Source organism: Trichechus manatus, unplaced genomic scaffold, assembly GCF_000243295.1.
Source record: "Trichechus manatus latirostris isolate Lorelei unplaced genomic scaffold, TriManLat1.0 scaffold00138, whole genome shotgun sequence".
Classification (NCBI taxonomy): domain Eukaryota; kingdom Metazoa; phylum Chordata; class Mammalia; order Sirenia; family Trichechidae; genus Trichechus; species Trichechus manatus.
In genome coordinates this window covers 1,564,050-1,580,647 of record NW_004444074.1, presented here as the reverse complement: position 1 = coordinate 1,580,647, position 16,598 = coordinate 1,564,050, and the positions used below count along the sequence as shown (strand labels likewise).

The window sequence follows — 16,598 nt, the reverse complement described above, 5'->3', positions numbered from 1 at the left end:
TTTTTTTTATTACCTCTTCAGTCTCTTCTTTTGTTATGGGTTTATTTAGTTTTTTTACCTCAGTATGTGTTAGTTTAGGTAGGTAGTGTGTTTCCAGATATTTGTCCATTTCCTCTAGGTTTTCAAATTTGTTGTAGTACAATTTTTCATAGTATTCTGTTATGACCATTTTTATTTCAGTTGGCTCTGTTGTGGTATCGCCCATCTCATTTCTTATTTGGGTTATTTGCTTCCTCTCCTGTTTTTCTTTTGTCAGTTTGACCAATGGTTTATCAATTTTGTTGATCTTTTCAAAGAACCAGCTTTTGGTCTTGTTGACTCTTTCCGTTGTTTTTGTATTCTCTATTTCATTTATTTCTGTACTAATCTTTACTTTTTCCTTTCTTCTGGCACCAGAGGGCTTCTTTTGCTGCTCTCTTTCTACTTGTTCCAGTTGTAGGGTTAATGTTTTGATTTTGGCCCTTTCTTCTTTTTGGAAGTGTGCATTTATTGCTATAATTGACCTGTAAGCAGTACTTTTGCTGTATCCCAATGGTTCTGGGAAGATGTGTTTTCATTCTCATTTGATTCTATGAATTTCTTTATTCCGTCCTTGATTTCTTCTATAACCCTGTAGTTTTTGAGCAAAGTGTTCAGTCTCCATGTATTTGATTTTTCTCCTTGCTGTTTCTGTTATTAATTTCTACTTTTATGACTTTATGGTCAGAAAAGATACTTTGTAATATTTTGATGTTTCGGATTCTGTTAAGGTTTGCTTTGTGGCCTAAAACGTGGTCTATTCTGGAGGCAGTCCCATGTGAATTGGAAAAGAAAGTATACTTGGCTGCTGTTGGGTGGAGTGTTCTGTATACTTCTATGAGGTCAAGTTGATTGATTGTGGCATTTAGATCATCCATGTCTTTATTGAGTTTATTTCTAGATGTTCTGTACTTCACGAAAAGTGGTGTGTTGAAGTCTCCTACTATTATTGTGGAGCTGTCTATTTCTCTTTCCAATGTTGTTAGAGTTTGTTTTATGTATTTTGGAGCCCTGTTGTTGGGCGCATATATATTTATTATGGTTATGTCCTCCTGGTATATTGACCCTTTAATCATTGTATAGTGTCCTTTCTTATCCTTTGTGTTGGATTTAGCTTTAAAGTCTATTTTGTCAGAGATTAATATTGCCACTTCTGCTGTCTTTTGGTTGTTGTTTGCTTGATATATTTTTTTCCATCCTTTGAGTTTTAGTTTGTTTGTGTCTTTGAGTCTAAGGTGTGTCTCTTATAGGCAGCATATAAATGGATCATGTTTTTTAAATCCATTCTGCCACTCTCTGTCTCTTTATTGATGCATTTAATCCATTTACATTCAGTGTAATTATTGATAGGTATGCGTTTACTGCTGTCATTTTGACTTTTTTTTTTGTGGTGTTGACAGTTTCTTTGTTTCACTTAATTTTCTGTGCTGAGTCATCTTTCTTTATGTATTTTCTTTTCATCTTTTTCATTATTGTTGATTTTGTGTTTGCTGAGTCTTTATGTTTTTCTTCTTTTTTATTTTGATAGGTAGCTTTGTTAGCTTCCTTTGTGGTTACTTAAAATTTACCTTTATTTTTCTGAGTTTAAACCAATCTTTTATTTCTTGATACAGCCTTAACTTCCTCTACATATGGAAGTTTTATGACTACACTATTTATTCTTTTTTGTTTTAATGTTGTCGTCGTTTACGTATTGACATCTCTGTTTCCCTATTTTCAGTCTTTTAGCTTTGACTTATTTTTGCGACTTCCCTATCTGGGTTGATAGAACAGGGTGGGAGGTGGGTGAGGCAAAAGAGGCACTTCTCCACTGTGAAATTCCCAGAGGGGGAGGGGTTATTTTGACCCTGCACAGTAGGTTAGACGCTTGCACTTAACTTTTGCAGGTCCAGAGCCACTTTTACCTGGCTCCGGAGGCTTGTGCAGACTCTCTGCCACCTGACCTCTCCTGATGTTGTGAAACACCAAACGCTACTGCTTGCCTCAGCCCGTTTGCACTGGCTGACCCAGCGAGCAGGGTGCCGAAACGCACAACTGACACTTCTTTGTTGCTTCTGAACTGTCTTTCCCCTGTCTCTCAGTCCTACTCCTCAGCTTTGTCTTTGATGATCAGGTCTCCTAGATTGGCATGTCTAATCGATACACTTGTTTTTTTTGGTCTTTGTAAGGGGGATGACAGGAAACATCTGACTATTCCTCCATCTGAGCCCCGCTCATCTCTTCGATTTCTACTTTTATGGCTTTATGGTCAGAAAAGATGCTTTTCAATATTTCAATGCTTTGGATTCTGTTAATGCTTGCTTTATGGCCTAATATGTGGTCTATTCTGGAGAATGTTCCATGTGCGTTGGAAAAGAAAGTATTCTTGGCTGCTGTTGGGTGGAGTGTTTGGTGTATGTCCATGAGATCAAGTTGGTTGATTGTAGCATTTAGATCCTCGGTGTCTTTGTTGAGCTTCTTTCTGGATATTCTGTCCTTCACCAAAAGTGTGTGTTGAAGTCTCCTACTATTATTATGGAGCTGTCTATTTCTCTTTCCAATGCTGTTAGAGTTTGTTTTATGTATTTTGGAGCCCTGCCGTTGGGTGCATAAATATTTATTATAATTATGTCCTCCTGGTATATTGATCCTTTAATCATTATATAGTGTCCTTCTTTATCCTTTGTGGTAGATTTTACTTTAAAATCTATTTTGTCAGATCTTAATATTGCCACTCCTGCTCTTTTTTGAGTATTGCTTGCTTGATATATTTTTTTCCATCCTTTGAGTTTTAGTTTGTGTCTTTAAGTCTAAGGTGTGTCTCTTATAGACAGCATATAGATGGATCGTGTTTTTTTATCCATTCTGCCACTCTTCGTCTGTTTATTGGTGCATTTAGTCAATTTACATTCAGCATAATTATTGCTAGGTATGAGTTTAGTGCTGTCATTTTGATGTCTTTTTTTGTGTGTTGTTGACAGTTTCTTTGTTCCACTTAATTTTCTGTGCTGAGTCGTTTTTCTTTATGTATTTTCTATTCATCTTTTTCATTGTTGTTGATTTTGCATTTGCTGAGTCTATATTTTTCTTGTTTATTTTGACGTGTAGGATTGTTAGTTTCCTTTGTGGTCACCTTAATATTTATCCCTGTTTTTCTAAGTTTAAACCAGTCTTTTATTTCTTTATATCGCCTTCAAATCCACTCCATATGAAAAATCTCTGTCTACATTTTTTAGTCCCTCTTTTTTGTTTTAATGTTGTCATCTTTTACATATTGACATCTCTGTTTCCTTATTTTCAGTGTTTTAGCTTTGATTCATTTTTGTGACTTCCCTATCTGGGTTGATATCTGGTTGCTCTGTCCTGTGTTCTAGTCTTGAGTTGTTACCTGTTGTTATGGATTTTCTAACCAAAGGACTCCCTTTAGTATTTCTTGTAATTTTGGTTTGGTTTTTGCAAATTCCCTAAACTTCTTTTTATCTTGAATTGCCCTAATTTCACCATCATATTTGAGAGACAGTTTTGCAGGATATATAATTCTTAGCTGGCAATTTTTTTTCTTCAAGGCTTTATATATGTCATCCCATTGCCTTCTTGCCTGCTTGGTTTCTGCTGAGTAGTCCGAGCTTAGTCTTATTGACTCTCCTTTGTAGATGATTTTTTGTTTATCCCTAGCCTCTCTTAAAATTCTTTCTTTATCTTTGGTTTTGGCAAGTTTGATTATAATATGTCTTGGTGACTCTCTTTTGGGATCTACCTTATGTGGGGTTTGATGAGCTTCTTGGATAGATATCTTGTCATTGTTCACGATATCAGGGACGTTTTCTGCCAACAAATGTTCCACAATTCTCTCTGTATTTTCTGTTATTCCTCCCTGTTCTGGTACTCCAATCACTCATAGGTTATTTCTCTTGATAAAGTCCTACATAATTCTTAAGAGTTTCTTCATGTTTTTAAAAATTCTTTTATCTGATTTTTCCTGAGGTAAGTTGGTGTCAAGTGCTTTATCTTCAGTCTCACTAATTCTGACTTCTACTGCTTCAATTCTGCTCCTATGACTTCCTATTGAGTTGTCTAATTCTGAAATTTTATTATTAATCCTCTGGATTTCTGATTGTTGTCTCTCTATGGATTCTTGCAGCCTATTAAATTTGTCATTATGCTCTTAAATAATCTTCTTAAGTTCCTCTATTGCTTTGTCTGTGTGTTCCTTAGATTTTTCTGCTTTTTGCATGATCTCCTTCCTAATCTCTTGAAGAGTTCTGTATATTAATCTTTTGTATTCTGCCTCCAGTAATTCCAAGAAATTCTCTTCCTCCAGAAAATTTATTGCATCTTTATTTTGGGAGCTTGCTGAAGCCATCATGGTCTGCCTCTTTAAGTGATTTGATATTTTACTGTTGTCTTCGAGCCATCAATAAGTTATTATATGTTTTTATTTTATGTTTGCTTACTGTGTCCTAGCTTCTTAATTTGTTTTGTTTTGATATGCCCAAATAGGCTGCTTATGTGAGCTAGTTTGATTATTGGTGCCTTTGAAGCTCTGACGTCCCGTCACCAGATAGTTAGATCTGTTATTAAGTATGTGAGCCCAGGAGTCTGTTTACTTTTCTTGTATGGATTCAGTTCAGGAGTCCAGGTAGTCGGTCACTAAGTATGTTGTGTAGGCTGTCACCTACAGTCCTAGACAGGCGTAGGTGATTGGTGTAGGCACAGGTATCTGGCTACAGTAGGGGGTCACACGCTGAGCAAGGCAGGGGGCTGATGGCTGCTTCTGAGTGTCTGGGAGGAAAGTGTGTCCCTGTTTCCTAGGGCATGTAGGTGAGTGGGTTTTGCAGCCAGACTATGAGTACCCAGGGCTGTTGGCTGTAAGGACTGGAAGGCACCATTTATTCTTGGACCCATGTCGTGGGTGGTTAGGTGGTGTGGGTGGAGCCACCAGTCCTCAGGTCCCTGATGTGGGCAGGTGAGGAACCTGCTTAATGGGCAGAGCAGTGTCAAATGTCACAAACCTGCCACTTCTCAGCTGAAACAGTTGAAGTTGGACTTCAGGTTTATACCCTGTTTTACTGTGGTAATGAGGGCCTACAAATGGGCCCATACGAGTCTCTGTAGGGATGAAAGGCATTCAAAGTCTGTGGACCCCTAATGCCTGTGCCTTGGCAAAGGAGATATGCCTACCCTGAGTTCCTGGTTTAGAGGAGCTGGCAGATTATTTTTTCCCTGTTTGTTAATTTGTTTTCTCTCCAAGGCCAGGAGAATGGCTCAGGGTGCATGACAGGTCCTACTTCCAGCCCAGGGGGACTCGGCAATTGCTGAAGCCAGCCTGGGACCCAGTGCAGAGTGGGGAGGGGGGAGGTAAATGGGAAAGAAGTTTTTCCCAAATGGGTGTTTTTTGATCTGCATAGTAGGCCGGATGCAAGTACTTGTCTTTAGCCGATTGAGCACTGCTTTTCACTGGTTCTGGGTGCCCAAGGAGACTCTCTGCCACTGGGCCTCTCCTGATGTGGAAAACGCCTCCTGAGCACCACTGCTTGCCTCACCGTTTATGCAAGCCGATCCGGCCTGAAGGGTGCTGGCTCCCACCAGGTCAAGTCTGGCAACTCCTCACTGCTTCCGACCCGTCTCTCCCTCCCCCCACCACTCAGTCCCATTCCTCAACTTTGCCTTTGATGTTCAGGGCTCTTAGATTGTCATATACAATCGATTCATTTGTTTTCTCAGGTCTTTGTTGTAAGAGGGACCACAGGAAGTGTCTGACTTCTCTGCCATCGTGGCCCTGCCTTCCCCCACCCATCTCTTTCTTTTTTGTTTTTCTAATTGTGTTTTAGGTGAATGTTTATAGCAAAAATTAGTTTCTCATTAAAAAATTTATACACAAATTGTTTTGTGACATTGGTTGCAATCCCTGCAGTGTGACAGCACTTTCCCCTTTTCCCTTTACATCACAAGTTCCCCATGTCCATTTGTCCAAGTTTTCTGTCCCTTCCTGCCTTCTCATCTTTGCTTTTGGGCAGGTGGTGCCCATTAGGTCTCATGTACTTGATTGAACTAAGAAGCTTGTTCCTCTTATGTTATTGTTTGTTTTATAGGCCTGGCAAAAGGTGGATGTTGGGAGTGGCTTCGGTTCTGAGTTAGCAGTGTGTCAGGGGCCATAGTCTTGGGGGCTACTTACTCTTTCTGAGCTTATCTATGAGAGGACCACCACGCCCACCTTAATGACTGTTCCCAGAGTTCCATACATGAAAACACCAAGCCCTTAAGAGTTGCTCAGTAAGCAGCAGCTTCCTCTTCCCCCAGGTCACCCACAGCCCCGCACCAGGGAACCCTTCCCAGGCATCAGGGTACTAAGGATAGGCGTGGTGAGCCCAGCTGGAACCAGATGGGGAGACATTGAGGGACAGGGCAGTTGGGGTGGGGAAAGGGAGGAGGGACTCCCTCTGCCCACCTCCCCTCCAGTCCCTTTGTCCAACTGACCCCAGCACATGGCCGCTTCCTTTGGCAAACAAAGAGTGGACAGGTGCCTGGGCCCTGGGGAGACTTCATGGGGCACCCCCTCTCCTGGAGGCCTCTTCTAGCTAATGATTTCCCAGCCCTTCCTTCCTAGCCCTGTGGAAAGGCTCTGTTGGGAAGCGTGGGCCCCTGGTGTCTGGGGCTGACTATCTAGGCCTGCATTCCTGCTGGAGGTCCCTTCCTAGGCCTGAATCAGGCCTCTCTGGACATGGGCTCCTCATGTGGGAAAGAGGAGTCTCCAGCATGCAAAGACTTACAAGACCATGACTCATCCCTGCACAATGCAGGGATGGGGGAGCCTTTCACTTATGCTATAAATGTGAATGGCGCCCCCTTGAGTTGTGCAATGCAGCATCCATGCCATGATTGTTAGGAAGGACACACTCCACTGCTCCCGTCCCACAACTCTCCATTTTCGTTCAGAAGATATCTGCTCTGAAGTCTTCTGGGTTCTGAGCTCCAAGGATCCAGAGGCCACAAAACAGTCATGGAGCTCACTTCTAGTAGAGTGAATGGACACTGATTAAATAGTCTTACAAATAAAAATATTATTACAGGCTGCAGTAAGAGCCAGGGAGGGCCAGGGTGCCAGGTCGGGGTCCACAATGCATAGCCTCCTGTTCTTGCTCTGGCAGTCCTCATCTCATCTGAGGCCGAGTGGTGGTTGATATCCACCTCCAGACCCTCCAGCCCCCACCAGCATGGCTGGATTATAATGCCTAGGCGCCTCAAGGTCAAAGGCAAGGTGGTGAAAGCCTTGCTTTGTTTTGTTTTTATTTTAGTAAATATACAGATAACAAGGAGCCCTGGTGGCTCAGTGGTTAAGAGTTTAGGCTGCTAACCAAAAGATCAGCAGTTCGAATCCACCAGACGCTCCTTGGAAACCCTGCGGGGCAGTTCTACCTGTCCCCTAGGGTCGCTATGAGTTGGAATCGACTCAGTGGCAGTGGGTTTGGGGTTTTTGTTTGTTTGTTTGTTTCATATAGATAAAAAAACATTTGCCGTTTCAACAATCTTCACATGTCCAGTTCAGTGACATTAATTATGTTCATCGTGCTGTTCAACCGCCACCACTCCCGAATTTTTCCATCATCCTTAACAGAACTTTGTTTTTTATTTCCATTTTGAAATGGGACCTTGGTCTTGGGATTCAATGACTGTGGTTTTCACAGGCTCTCCTGACACTGTTACAAATGGCCTGTTTTCTGTGGAGGCAGGAGGTGACAGTGACACTGGGTTGCGGGCCTGTCTCCTCCAACGGCTCTGCTGCTCCCTTCCCGTCCACAGGAAGCCTACTGCGGCTATGTCATCATCCTCATGGCCCTCCTCTGGTGCACTGAGGCTCTGCCCCTGGGGGTCACTGCCCTCCTTCCCATCATCCTGTTCCCCATGATGGGCATCATGGATGCCTCTGAGGTGAGAATCCCCCATCCTCAGGAGAAAGGGCTCATGGGGCAGGGAGAGGGGAAGGTCTTCCCTAGGATTCCAGTGACTAGAGAAGCCTATCATAAGTGGGCACGTGGAATAGGGGTCCCTGCTTGTGCTTGGAAGATGAGAGGGCACTGAGGGAGGGGTCAGCTAGAAGACAAGGGGAGGGCATTCTAGAAACACTGAGTCTATGGCTGGTGTTGAGAGTTAATTCAAGGTAGGAGTGATTAGGCTTAGGCCAGGGTAGTGGAAGGGCCTGGTGACCCAGGAAAAGGCCTTGAAAGTCAGCTAAAGAGCTTGTATGCCTCTAATTAAATGGTTCCCAATCATACCTGAGGGGAGAAAGAGGGAGTTTGGCGGGAGGAAACTAGCTACTACTGAATATCTGCTAATCCAAAGACTAGCGGATCAACGTCTATTTGTACATCTATATCTGCATCCCATGAGGCAAGGAGCACAGTAGGAGACCTCAGGGTCTTCCTGCCTCTCAGCTATGACCCTGTCCCCATGTACCTGCCCACCAGGTCTGCATCGAGTACCTGAGTGACACCAATATCCTGTTCATTGGGGGGCTGCTGGTTGCCATTGCTGTGGAGCACTGGAATCTGCATAAACGCATCGCCCTCCGCGTGCTCCTCATCATTGGGGTGCGGCCTGCCCTGTGAGTCCCCACACTCCAGGGCAGGAGAGCCTGGGACGGGGCAGCATCCTGCATATCCAGTCCCTGAAGGGACACTGAAACACCAATGTGTCCATCTGTCCATCCCTAGGCTGATCCTGGGCTTCATGGTGGTCACAGCCTTCCTGTCCATGTGGATCAACAACACAGCTACCACAGCCATGATGGTGCCCATCGCACACGCTGTCCTGGAGCAGCTGCACAGCAATCCCACCAGCAAGGACGTGGAGGAGGGCAGCGACAACCCCACTTTCGAGCTCCAGGAACCAAGTGGCCATAAGGAAGTGACCAAGCTTGGTGAGAAAGATGGGGCTGAACCCTGTGCCCCTATCTGAGGTGGGCATTCATTCCCAGGGTGGTCAGCTTGGAGGCTTGTGGGGAAAGGAAGAGGGTGGCAAGAAGTAGGGTGATCAGTTCATCCCAGTTTGCCCAGGCCTTTCTTGGTTTTACAAATCCTGCATCCTGGGAATCCCCTTGGTCCAGGGCAAACCAGGATAGTTGGTCTCCCTAGCAAGAAGAGAGTTGGAGTTTGGGTGGGCAGCCAGGGTTCTAGTCTCCGTTCTTCCTCTGTGGCATGAATCATCCTCTTCCTCTCTCTGAGCTTCTCAAGGGGGAGGCTGGACCAGACGGAACCTGAGGGTCCTCTCAGCCTGAGACTCAGGGCAGTGTTGGGCCCATGAGACATTGGGGCAGCCTCTGTCCTCCTTCCAGCCTAGACCTCAGGCAACTGACAAGATGTCCCAGGAGACCATAGAGCTCCAGCCATGCTCCCCTTACCTGGTCCTGTGCCTGCCCCCTACCTGAGCTCTCCCTTGCTCCCAGATAATGGGCAGGTCCCCACGACCCTGCCTGCTCCTTCTGGGCCACGGGTACATCACAACAAGGAGCAGCTTCGCTTCACCCAGGGCATGAGCCTGTGCGTGTGCTATTCGGCCAGCATCGGGGGCATAGCCACGCTGACTGGCACCTTGCCCAACCTGGTGCTGCAAGGCCAAGTCAACTCGTGAGTGTTGGGGAAGGGGGATACAAGAGCGGGGGTGTTGCCTGCTCACTGGGAGGCAGATGGGGCTGGGAGGTAGCCCAGGCAATGCCACACAGCAGCCTGTATCCCACTTCAGGCTCTTCCCCCAAAATGCCAACAAGGTAAACTTTGTCTCCTGGTTCGGCTTTGGATTCCCCACCTCGATCATCTTGCTGCTGCTGGCCTGGCTGTGGCTGCAGATCGCCTTCCTTGGGTTCAAGTAAGTGGTAGAATGGGTGGGAGATGCCTCTGTCCTTGCCCTTAACCGCTGGGAGATTCCAGGATCCAGAGGCTACACCATTATGAGAAATTATATAATCACGACCCCAGTGGGAAGACTTCTCCCTCCCATGGCCCCTCTGTGCACTTGTATCCCCATTTTGGTTGCCAGCAACCCCAGGCATTACCCAGTGAAGAATAGTACCCCCCCCATTAAGCAGATGAGCAAACTGAGGCTTGAGGAGTGAGAAAGAGATTTGCCCTGAGGTGCACAGCTAGATTTATCAGTGCTGGGATTGAAAACCATGTCTCCTGATGCCCAGACCAGACCCTTCCCAAAGTGCCCCTTCCCATAGTGCTCCATAGTCCTTTAATAATGTTTAATGAGTGTACACTGAGTGTGTTCAGTTACAAACACATTTATTGAGCACCTACTGTATGCCTGGCCCTATCCTGAGCACTGAGATGGTAAGAGGCATGAGGCACAGTCCCTGTCTTTGGAAGTCACCATCTGATGGGTGAGGATATATGCTGAGGGTCACAGCAGAGGGAAGCCTAGGTACTGTGAGAGCACAAAGGAGGGAGGGCCTAACTCAGCCCAGGGTAGGAGGAGATGATGCTGGAGTTGAATCCTGCAGGACCAGAAGTCAGCCAGGTGGAGAATGGAGTACAGGCATTCCAGGCAGCGGGAACAGCTTGTACGAAGACACAGAGACAAGAAAGAACGTGATGTGTTTGGGGGAACTCTAGTTCTGTGTAGCTGAAATATAAAGTGCAAAATGGCATGTCAGGAAATGTAGCTGGAAGAATAGGCAGTGGCAGATTATGGAGGATCTTATGGGCTTCATAGGTTGGACTTTGTCTTTGAGGCCACCAGGAGCAAATAGGTTTTATTCCTACTTCAAAACCTGGGTAACTAGTAGCTATTTGGAGCTCTGAGTTGAAAATCATTGCAAGGCCCTTCTGGCCTGAGCTGCATCAAGTGCTGTGATTGATTAGTGATGTCTGCCATAAGTAGAGGATAGGGGAGCAATGGTATGAGTGCTATGTTATTTGCCCTTTCTGCACAGGCAATGGGGAGTCACTGAAAGTTTTTAAGCATGATGGCTGTACTTTGGAAAAATCACTTGGGCAGATGTGAGGAGACTGAGATTGAGGACTGTTACAAGGCCAGGTGGTAGTCAAAGAGACCAGCACAGTGCAAGGCACCAAGGAGGATTCAAAGATATCTGAAGTAAGGCCTTTGCCCTTGAGGAACTCAGAGTCCAGCAGGGGAGTTGAGATTTACCCAAGCGAGAAGTTAAATGTCAACACAAGTAAACAGCACAAGGAAGTGGGCCACAGTCCCCTGTGCCTCTGAAAACAATGTGGGTGGGGCCCTTGCTGGGCAGGGGATACCCAGAAGCAGGTGGAAAAGGGAAGGGTCTCCTGAAAGGTTGCTGGGGGAGGGGAGCAGTGATTCTGGGCCAAGAGGAGGCATAGGGTCTGGGTTGCTAGGCTCTCCTCATCTTGGGCAAGAGAGGGCTCAGCAGAAGAGAACCTTTGGAAGGAAAGGGGGCCCATGAGACAAATGGAGCAGGTCCAAGCAGGGGGAAACCAGCTTCCCCTGCCCCAGCCCTGCCTCTGTTAAACGAGAGCCACGGCCCTCTGAAAGTATTCTATTCTTCCAGAACCTTGGGTTGATCCAGGGACTTAGTGTAGTGACCTGAGGTGCCCTCCATAACCTCAGTCTTCACATAATGGGCCGTAGAAGTCCTCTGCTCCCCTGCCTGGTGCAGGGCCCTCATGAGCTCTCCCTACCCCTGTCTGCAGCTTCCGGAAGAACTTCGGCATTGGGGGAGAGGTGCGAGAGCAAGATCAGGCAGCCTACCGCGTCATCCAGACAGAGCACAGGCTGCTGGGCCCCATGACCTTTGCAGAAAAGGCTGTCACCATCCTCTTTGTTGCCCTGGTGCTGCTGTGGTTCACCCGGGAGCCAGGCTTTTTCCTTGGCTGGGGCAGCCTGGCTTTTCCCAACGCTAAGGGGGAAAGGTGAGAGTTGTTAGGCAGAGGAGGGGGGATGAGACCCCTGTAGTTCATACATTTGGGGGAAAACAAAGGGGGGCAGGGCCCCCAGTGCAGAATGGAACATAACACAGGGGAGGTAGGAACTTCCCAGGAGGGGTTGGCATGTCTGTGGGAGGGGCTTCTCTCTGCCACCCCTCCATCCTGTGGCCCTGAGTTACCCTGAGCCATAAGCCTGCTCTCCCTGCCCCACCCACAGCATGCTGTCCGATGGAACAGTGGCCATCTTCATCAGCATAATTATGTTCATCGTGCCCTCCAAGATCCCAGGGCTGACCCAGGACCCAGGTAAGCATCTGGTCTGGGGCAGGAAAAGGCTTCCGGTCATCTGGGCAACCCCTGGCTTCAGGCATGTCAGGTACTTTTGACTGCACTTGGCAGGAGTAGACAGAGCCCAGAGAGATTGGGATGACTTGCCGAGGTCACAGGGGCAAAGTCAGGATATTGCAGAGCTGAGGATCTCCTCCTGAATGCGTTAGGCTCTGATAGGGACCCACATGGGGACGTCCCGAGTTGAGGGGAGGGAAGGCCAGTTCTCTCTTGGTGACCCCTCGTCCTCTGTTTTGGGAGCAGAAAATCCAGGGAAGCTGAAGGCCCCTCCTGCCCTCCTCAACTGGAAGACGGTGAATGAGAAGATGCCCTGGAATGTCGTGTTCTTGCTGGGTGGTGGCTTTGCCCTGGCCAAGGGCAGTGAGGTGAGAAACCTCCAGCCCTTTCCCAGCCTATTTGAAGGAGACCCTGTGGCAGAGACAGAGGAGCTCTACTTCTACCCCAAGTGCGGAGACCTGGTTCCCTTTTAAGAGCTGCCCTGGTGGGCAGAGAATTTGTGGCAGCTGAAGGGACTTAGAGTAGAGCCAGTATGAGGGAGGGGAAGAAATCCAAGCCATAGGAACCTCTCCCCATTGAGGTCAAAGACAAAGGGAAGGCAAGCTTCTCTAGAGGGTGAAGCCTGTTCTCACCTCTATCCACCCCTCCTCAGGCGGCCTTCTCCTTTTCCCGCTGCCAGGCAGAGAATGCAATAGCTTTAGCTACCAAGTTGCTGGCCTTGGTTGGATACAGTCTGCCTGCTGCAGCCACCAGGGGACAGCAGGATCCGAGGATCAGTGCACCTTTTCCCAGAGCCTCCTTCCAAAAAGGAAATCCCTGAAGCGAAGCTACACCCCTGGGCCTCAGTGTCCCAGCTGAGCTCATTCACTGCATAGACAGGAGGGGGCTTCCCTGAGTTAAGAATCAGTACTGGGGTAGGGGGTGGGCTCCTGGTTCTGTGATTAGTTCATCCATCAAGCATTCACTGAGTACCAGCTGTGCCAAGCCCTGTGCTGGGCATGTGGCATTGTACAAGAGAAAGACAGCATTACAGACCTGGGTGTGGGAGAAGAGGGGTGGGGGTGCCTTGAAGGCCTCGAAGTTCTTCTGACCCTGTGGATGCCCCCATCCTCCAGTCAGACTCTTTCCAGCCTCCACCAGGGCCCTCCCCAACTCTCCCTGCCTGACAGGAGCAAGGTCCCCTCTGCCCCAGCCCATGGGTTGGATGGGGCAGGGAGAGGGCTAAGGTTGTCCAGAGACTTCCCAAGAGAGGTCAGGAGGGCAGGAGTAAGTGGGGTCTTTACTCCCACCAAGCCCTAGGTTTCCCAGGAAGACCCTTTGGCTCCCTTTCTGAGTTTCTCATCTAACCTTTCTCCCCACACCCAACTGTTCTCCAACAGCAGGAGAAGAGGCCTTCACTTCTAGGTGGGCCTATCTTGCTCCTAGAACTGCCTTTGACTCTGCAGAGGACTCTGGGACCCTAGGTAGCCCAGTCTCTCATACACCACCCTGCTCTGCTCACAGCACTCAGGCCTGTCAGAGTGGCTGGGGGAGCAGCTGACCCCACTGCAGAATGTACCAGCTCCTGCCGTTGCCTTCATCCTCTGCCTTGTGGTTGCCACCTTCACTGAGTGCACCAGCAACGTGGCCACCACCACACTCTTCCTGCCCATCCTGGCTTCCATGGTGAGCTGGCCCTGCAGACACACCACCTCCAGGCAGCCCTCCAGTCCACCCTACCCAAGGGTTCTGCCTGCTGGGTACCTTCTCCATTTCTTGGAGAGGACCCCTGAGCTTGTACCCTTCCCCAGGCCTGTGAGCTACCCCGGCCCCCAAGGCACACTGGCCCCTGACTCACCCTGTCCCTGGTGACATCACCCCTTGAGCATCCTGATGGGGCTCGCTGGCAGCCTCATCCACTCCCTGGCCCTGCCTCTGTTCTGGTCATTGTCAGGGTGACAAGGTGAAATTGCTCCCCACAGCGTCCCTAGCCCCTTCCTCCCCAGGTGCGTTCCCACAGCCTTTGATGACACCCCCAGAGGCCCTTTGAGATCAGTTTTATGGGCCCCTCCCCTTACCATGCCCTAGAGGGCAGAGCTGCACACTCATCCCCTCCAGAGAGGTCAAAGGGCCCTTCCCAGGGCAAGCAGCATCTTCCGGCAAAAGTGGTGGGGTCATGACCAGAGTGTGTGGACAGGGGTGGTCCCTCTGAGAGGGGAGCAGGGGAATTGGGGGCACACCTCCCCCTTGCTTGGGTGTGGGATCAGCTCTGCCCCGCCTCTCCCCCTGCAGGCTCAGGCCATCTGCCTCCACCCGCTCTATGTCATGCTGCCCTGCACTCTAGCTTCCTCCCTGGCCTTCATGCTGCCTGTGGCCACCCCACCCAATGCCATTGTCTTCTCCTTCGGGGGCCTCGAAGTGTCTGATATGGTGAGTGGCAAGGAGGGCTGAAGACCTCAGCACTCCTTCCTGCTCTGTCTCTTCAGCTTGGTGGACCACAAAGCAGCCTAAAACCACTGAGATTCTCAGAGCTGAGAGTGGGCCCTGGATTAGGGGGACTGCAGGCAGCAGTTGGGACATTACCCCTCAGCTGGGACATCTTTAGGGCTCCTCCCTGCCCTAGGCATGTGAGAGGGAGGGAAGGAGGTGAGGAATATGGAGGCAACTCTAAGGGGTCAGGCACCCACAACCAGGGAGGTAGGCTCAGAGAGAACAAGGCTCAGGGCCCTGTAAGCTCACAAAGAGCCTCCCTTTTTCCTGTTAGCACTGGGAGTCAAGCAAGGGCCAGGGACATTGCCTAGTGATGCAAGTTATACCAAGGGGGGACTTCCCAGGGAGAATGTGGCTAGTGGGAGGGCTCCAGAGCTCCCCAGAATGCTTGAGGGGTGAGTGCCGGCTCAGCTCAGCACTTGCAAAGTCCAACTGACTCTCCTCACACCAGGCCCGGGCGGGATTCCTGCTCAACATCATCGGGGTGCTGGTCATCATGCTGGCCATCAACAGCTGGGGCTACCCCGTCTTCAACCTGTACACCTTCCCCTCCTGGGCCCACGTTGACAACACCACAGCCCACTGCCAGCCCAACTTCACGATGCCCCAACCCTAGACCAGGGAACAGCCTGGCCAAACCCAGAAGGACCCGCTCGCGTTCCCTCTCCTCTGAACTAGGAGGGGACACCCCAAACTCCAAGTCCTAGGTCAATGGCTGAGAGAAAGGCCCCTGTGTACATCATCGGACATGTGCCTGTAAGGAAGATACGTGTGTGCAATCCTGTGTGTGAGAAAAGTGTGTGTATATATGTATATACATGTATGTATATATGTATATATATGTATGTATATATATGAGGGTGGTGTGTGATGTGAGCGTGTCTGAGAGGGGCGTTATGTGTGTGCACACAATTGAGGTGTGTGCGCTTGACAGTGTATGTGTGCGCAGCTCATGCATGTGCGTGAGTTCACAGACAATGCGGCACCCTCTCTGGCATCCATGATCTTTATCTTTCCTACTTTATGACCAGACCCCTTTGCACTGTATTTATAGAAACTCGGGGTTGGGAAGGGCTGGGAAAGAGGGCCTATCTGCGGTTGCCATGGGAACTGTTTCTGGGACTGGCCCAGGGTTCCGAGGTCTCCCCAGCCTCTCGTGGTTTAGCGGAGGGTTCAGGTATTGGCCACATTAAAGTCTTTTTTGGTAGAGTCTGGGGTGGTTTTTCAGTCTTCTCCAGGCTGGTCCACATGTGGTCAGACCCAAGGTTGGGGGCACAGTGGGAGGGCGCCTGGCCTCTGCCCTGCAGGCCAGCCCCCTTGGCACCCTTTCTGCCCAAGGGAGAAGGTAATGGTGGGGCACCCCTGCCAAGGCCGACCGGAGTGGGTGCAGCCACCCAGGAGAGTATCACTGACATCATCCGGCCAGGCTAATTGGGAGCTGCCAGTCCCTGCGTGCCTTTGGGAAAACCGGCCTCCTCATTCCCAGAGCGCTCCCTAGACATTTACATAAAACCCTCTGCCCCTGCCAATGCCTCACCGACCCTTCCTCCGGCTGGAAAAACCGGTCCCACCAGACCAGGGGGAGGCAGGCTGACCCGTGCTGGGTGCCCAGAAAGATGGACCCCCACCCAAAATGGCAGCCTGCAGCAAGAAGAACGCAGGTGAGACTCGCAAGAACAGGCTCAAAACTGGCATGGCCTTTAGAGCCCAGGGCTAGACACCACTCTCGATGATTCTGCCTCCCCCACCCACCCCCTGCCCCCATGGACTCCAGAGTTTTCATCTATCTTGCAGGGGGAGGGGATGGGGCGATGATGCCACACCCATCATCCATTCTGGGAGCTCAACTTCTCTTCCTGGCTGGAAGTGCATCTTTGAGTC

The 16,598-nt window shown here is 49.1% G+C and overlaps 1 protein-coding gene across 1 annotated transcript in view; it reads left to right on the top strand.

Annotated features, from left to right (window-relative positions):
- LOC101360610 (solute carrier family 13 member 2) overlaps window positions 1-15,383 on the top strand; it is a 33,421-nt gene extending 18,038 nt beyond the window's left edge. The window contains exons 2-12 of the mRNA XM_004385377.1: window positions 7,798-7,926; window positions 8,463-8,599; window positions 8,709-8,914; window positions 9,440-9,620; window positions 9,736-9,858; window positions 11,670-11,888; window positions 12,121-12,209; window positions 12,495-12,616; window positions 13,752-13,913; window positions 14,520-14,657; window positions 15,169-15,383. Of these exons, the coding sequence (XP_004385434.1) occupies window positions 7,798-7,926; window positions 8,463-8,599; window positions 8,709-8,914; window positions 9,440-9,620; window positions 9,736-9,858; window positions 11,670-11,888; window positions 12,121-12,209; window positions 12,495-12,616; window positions 13,752-13,913; window positions 14,520-14,657; window positions 15,169-15,333 (1,671 nt within the window). The 3' untranslated portion in view covers window positions 15,334-15,383. The remainder of the gene's footprint in view (window positions 1-7,797; window positions 7,927-8,462; window positions 8,600-8,708; window positions 8,915-9,439; window positions 9,621-9,735; window positions 9,859-11,669; window positions 11,889-12,120; window positions 12,210-12,494; window positions 12,617-13,751; window positions 13,914-14,519; window positions 14,658-15,168) is intronic.
- Window positions 15,384-16,598: the final 1,215 nt, after the last annotated feature.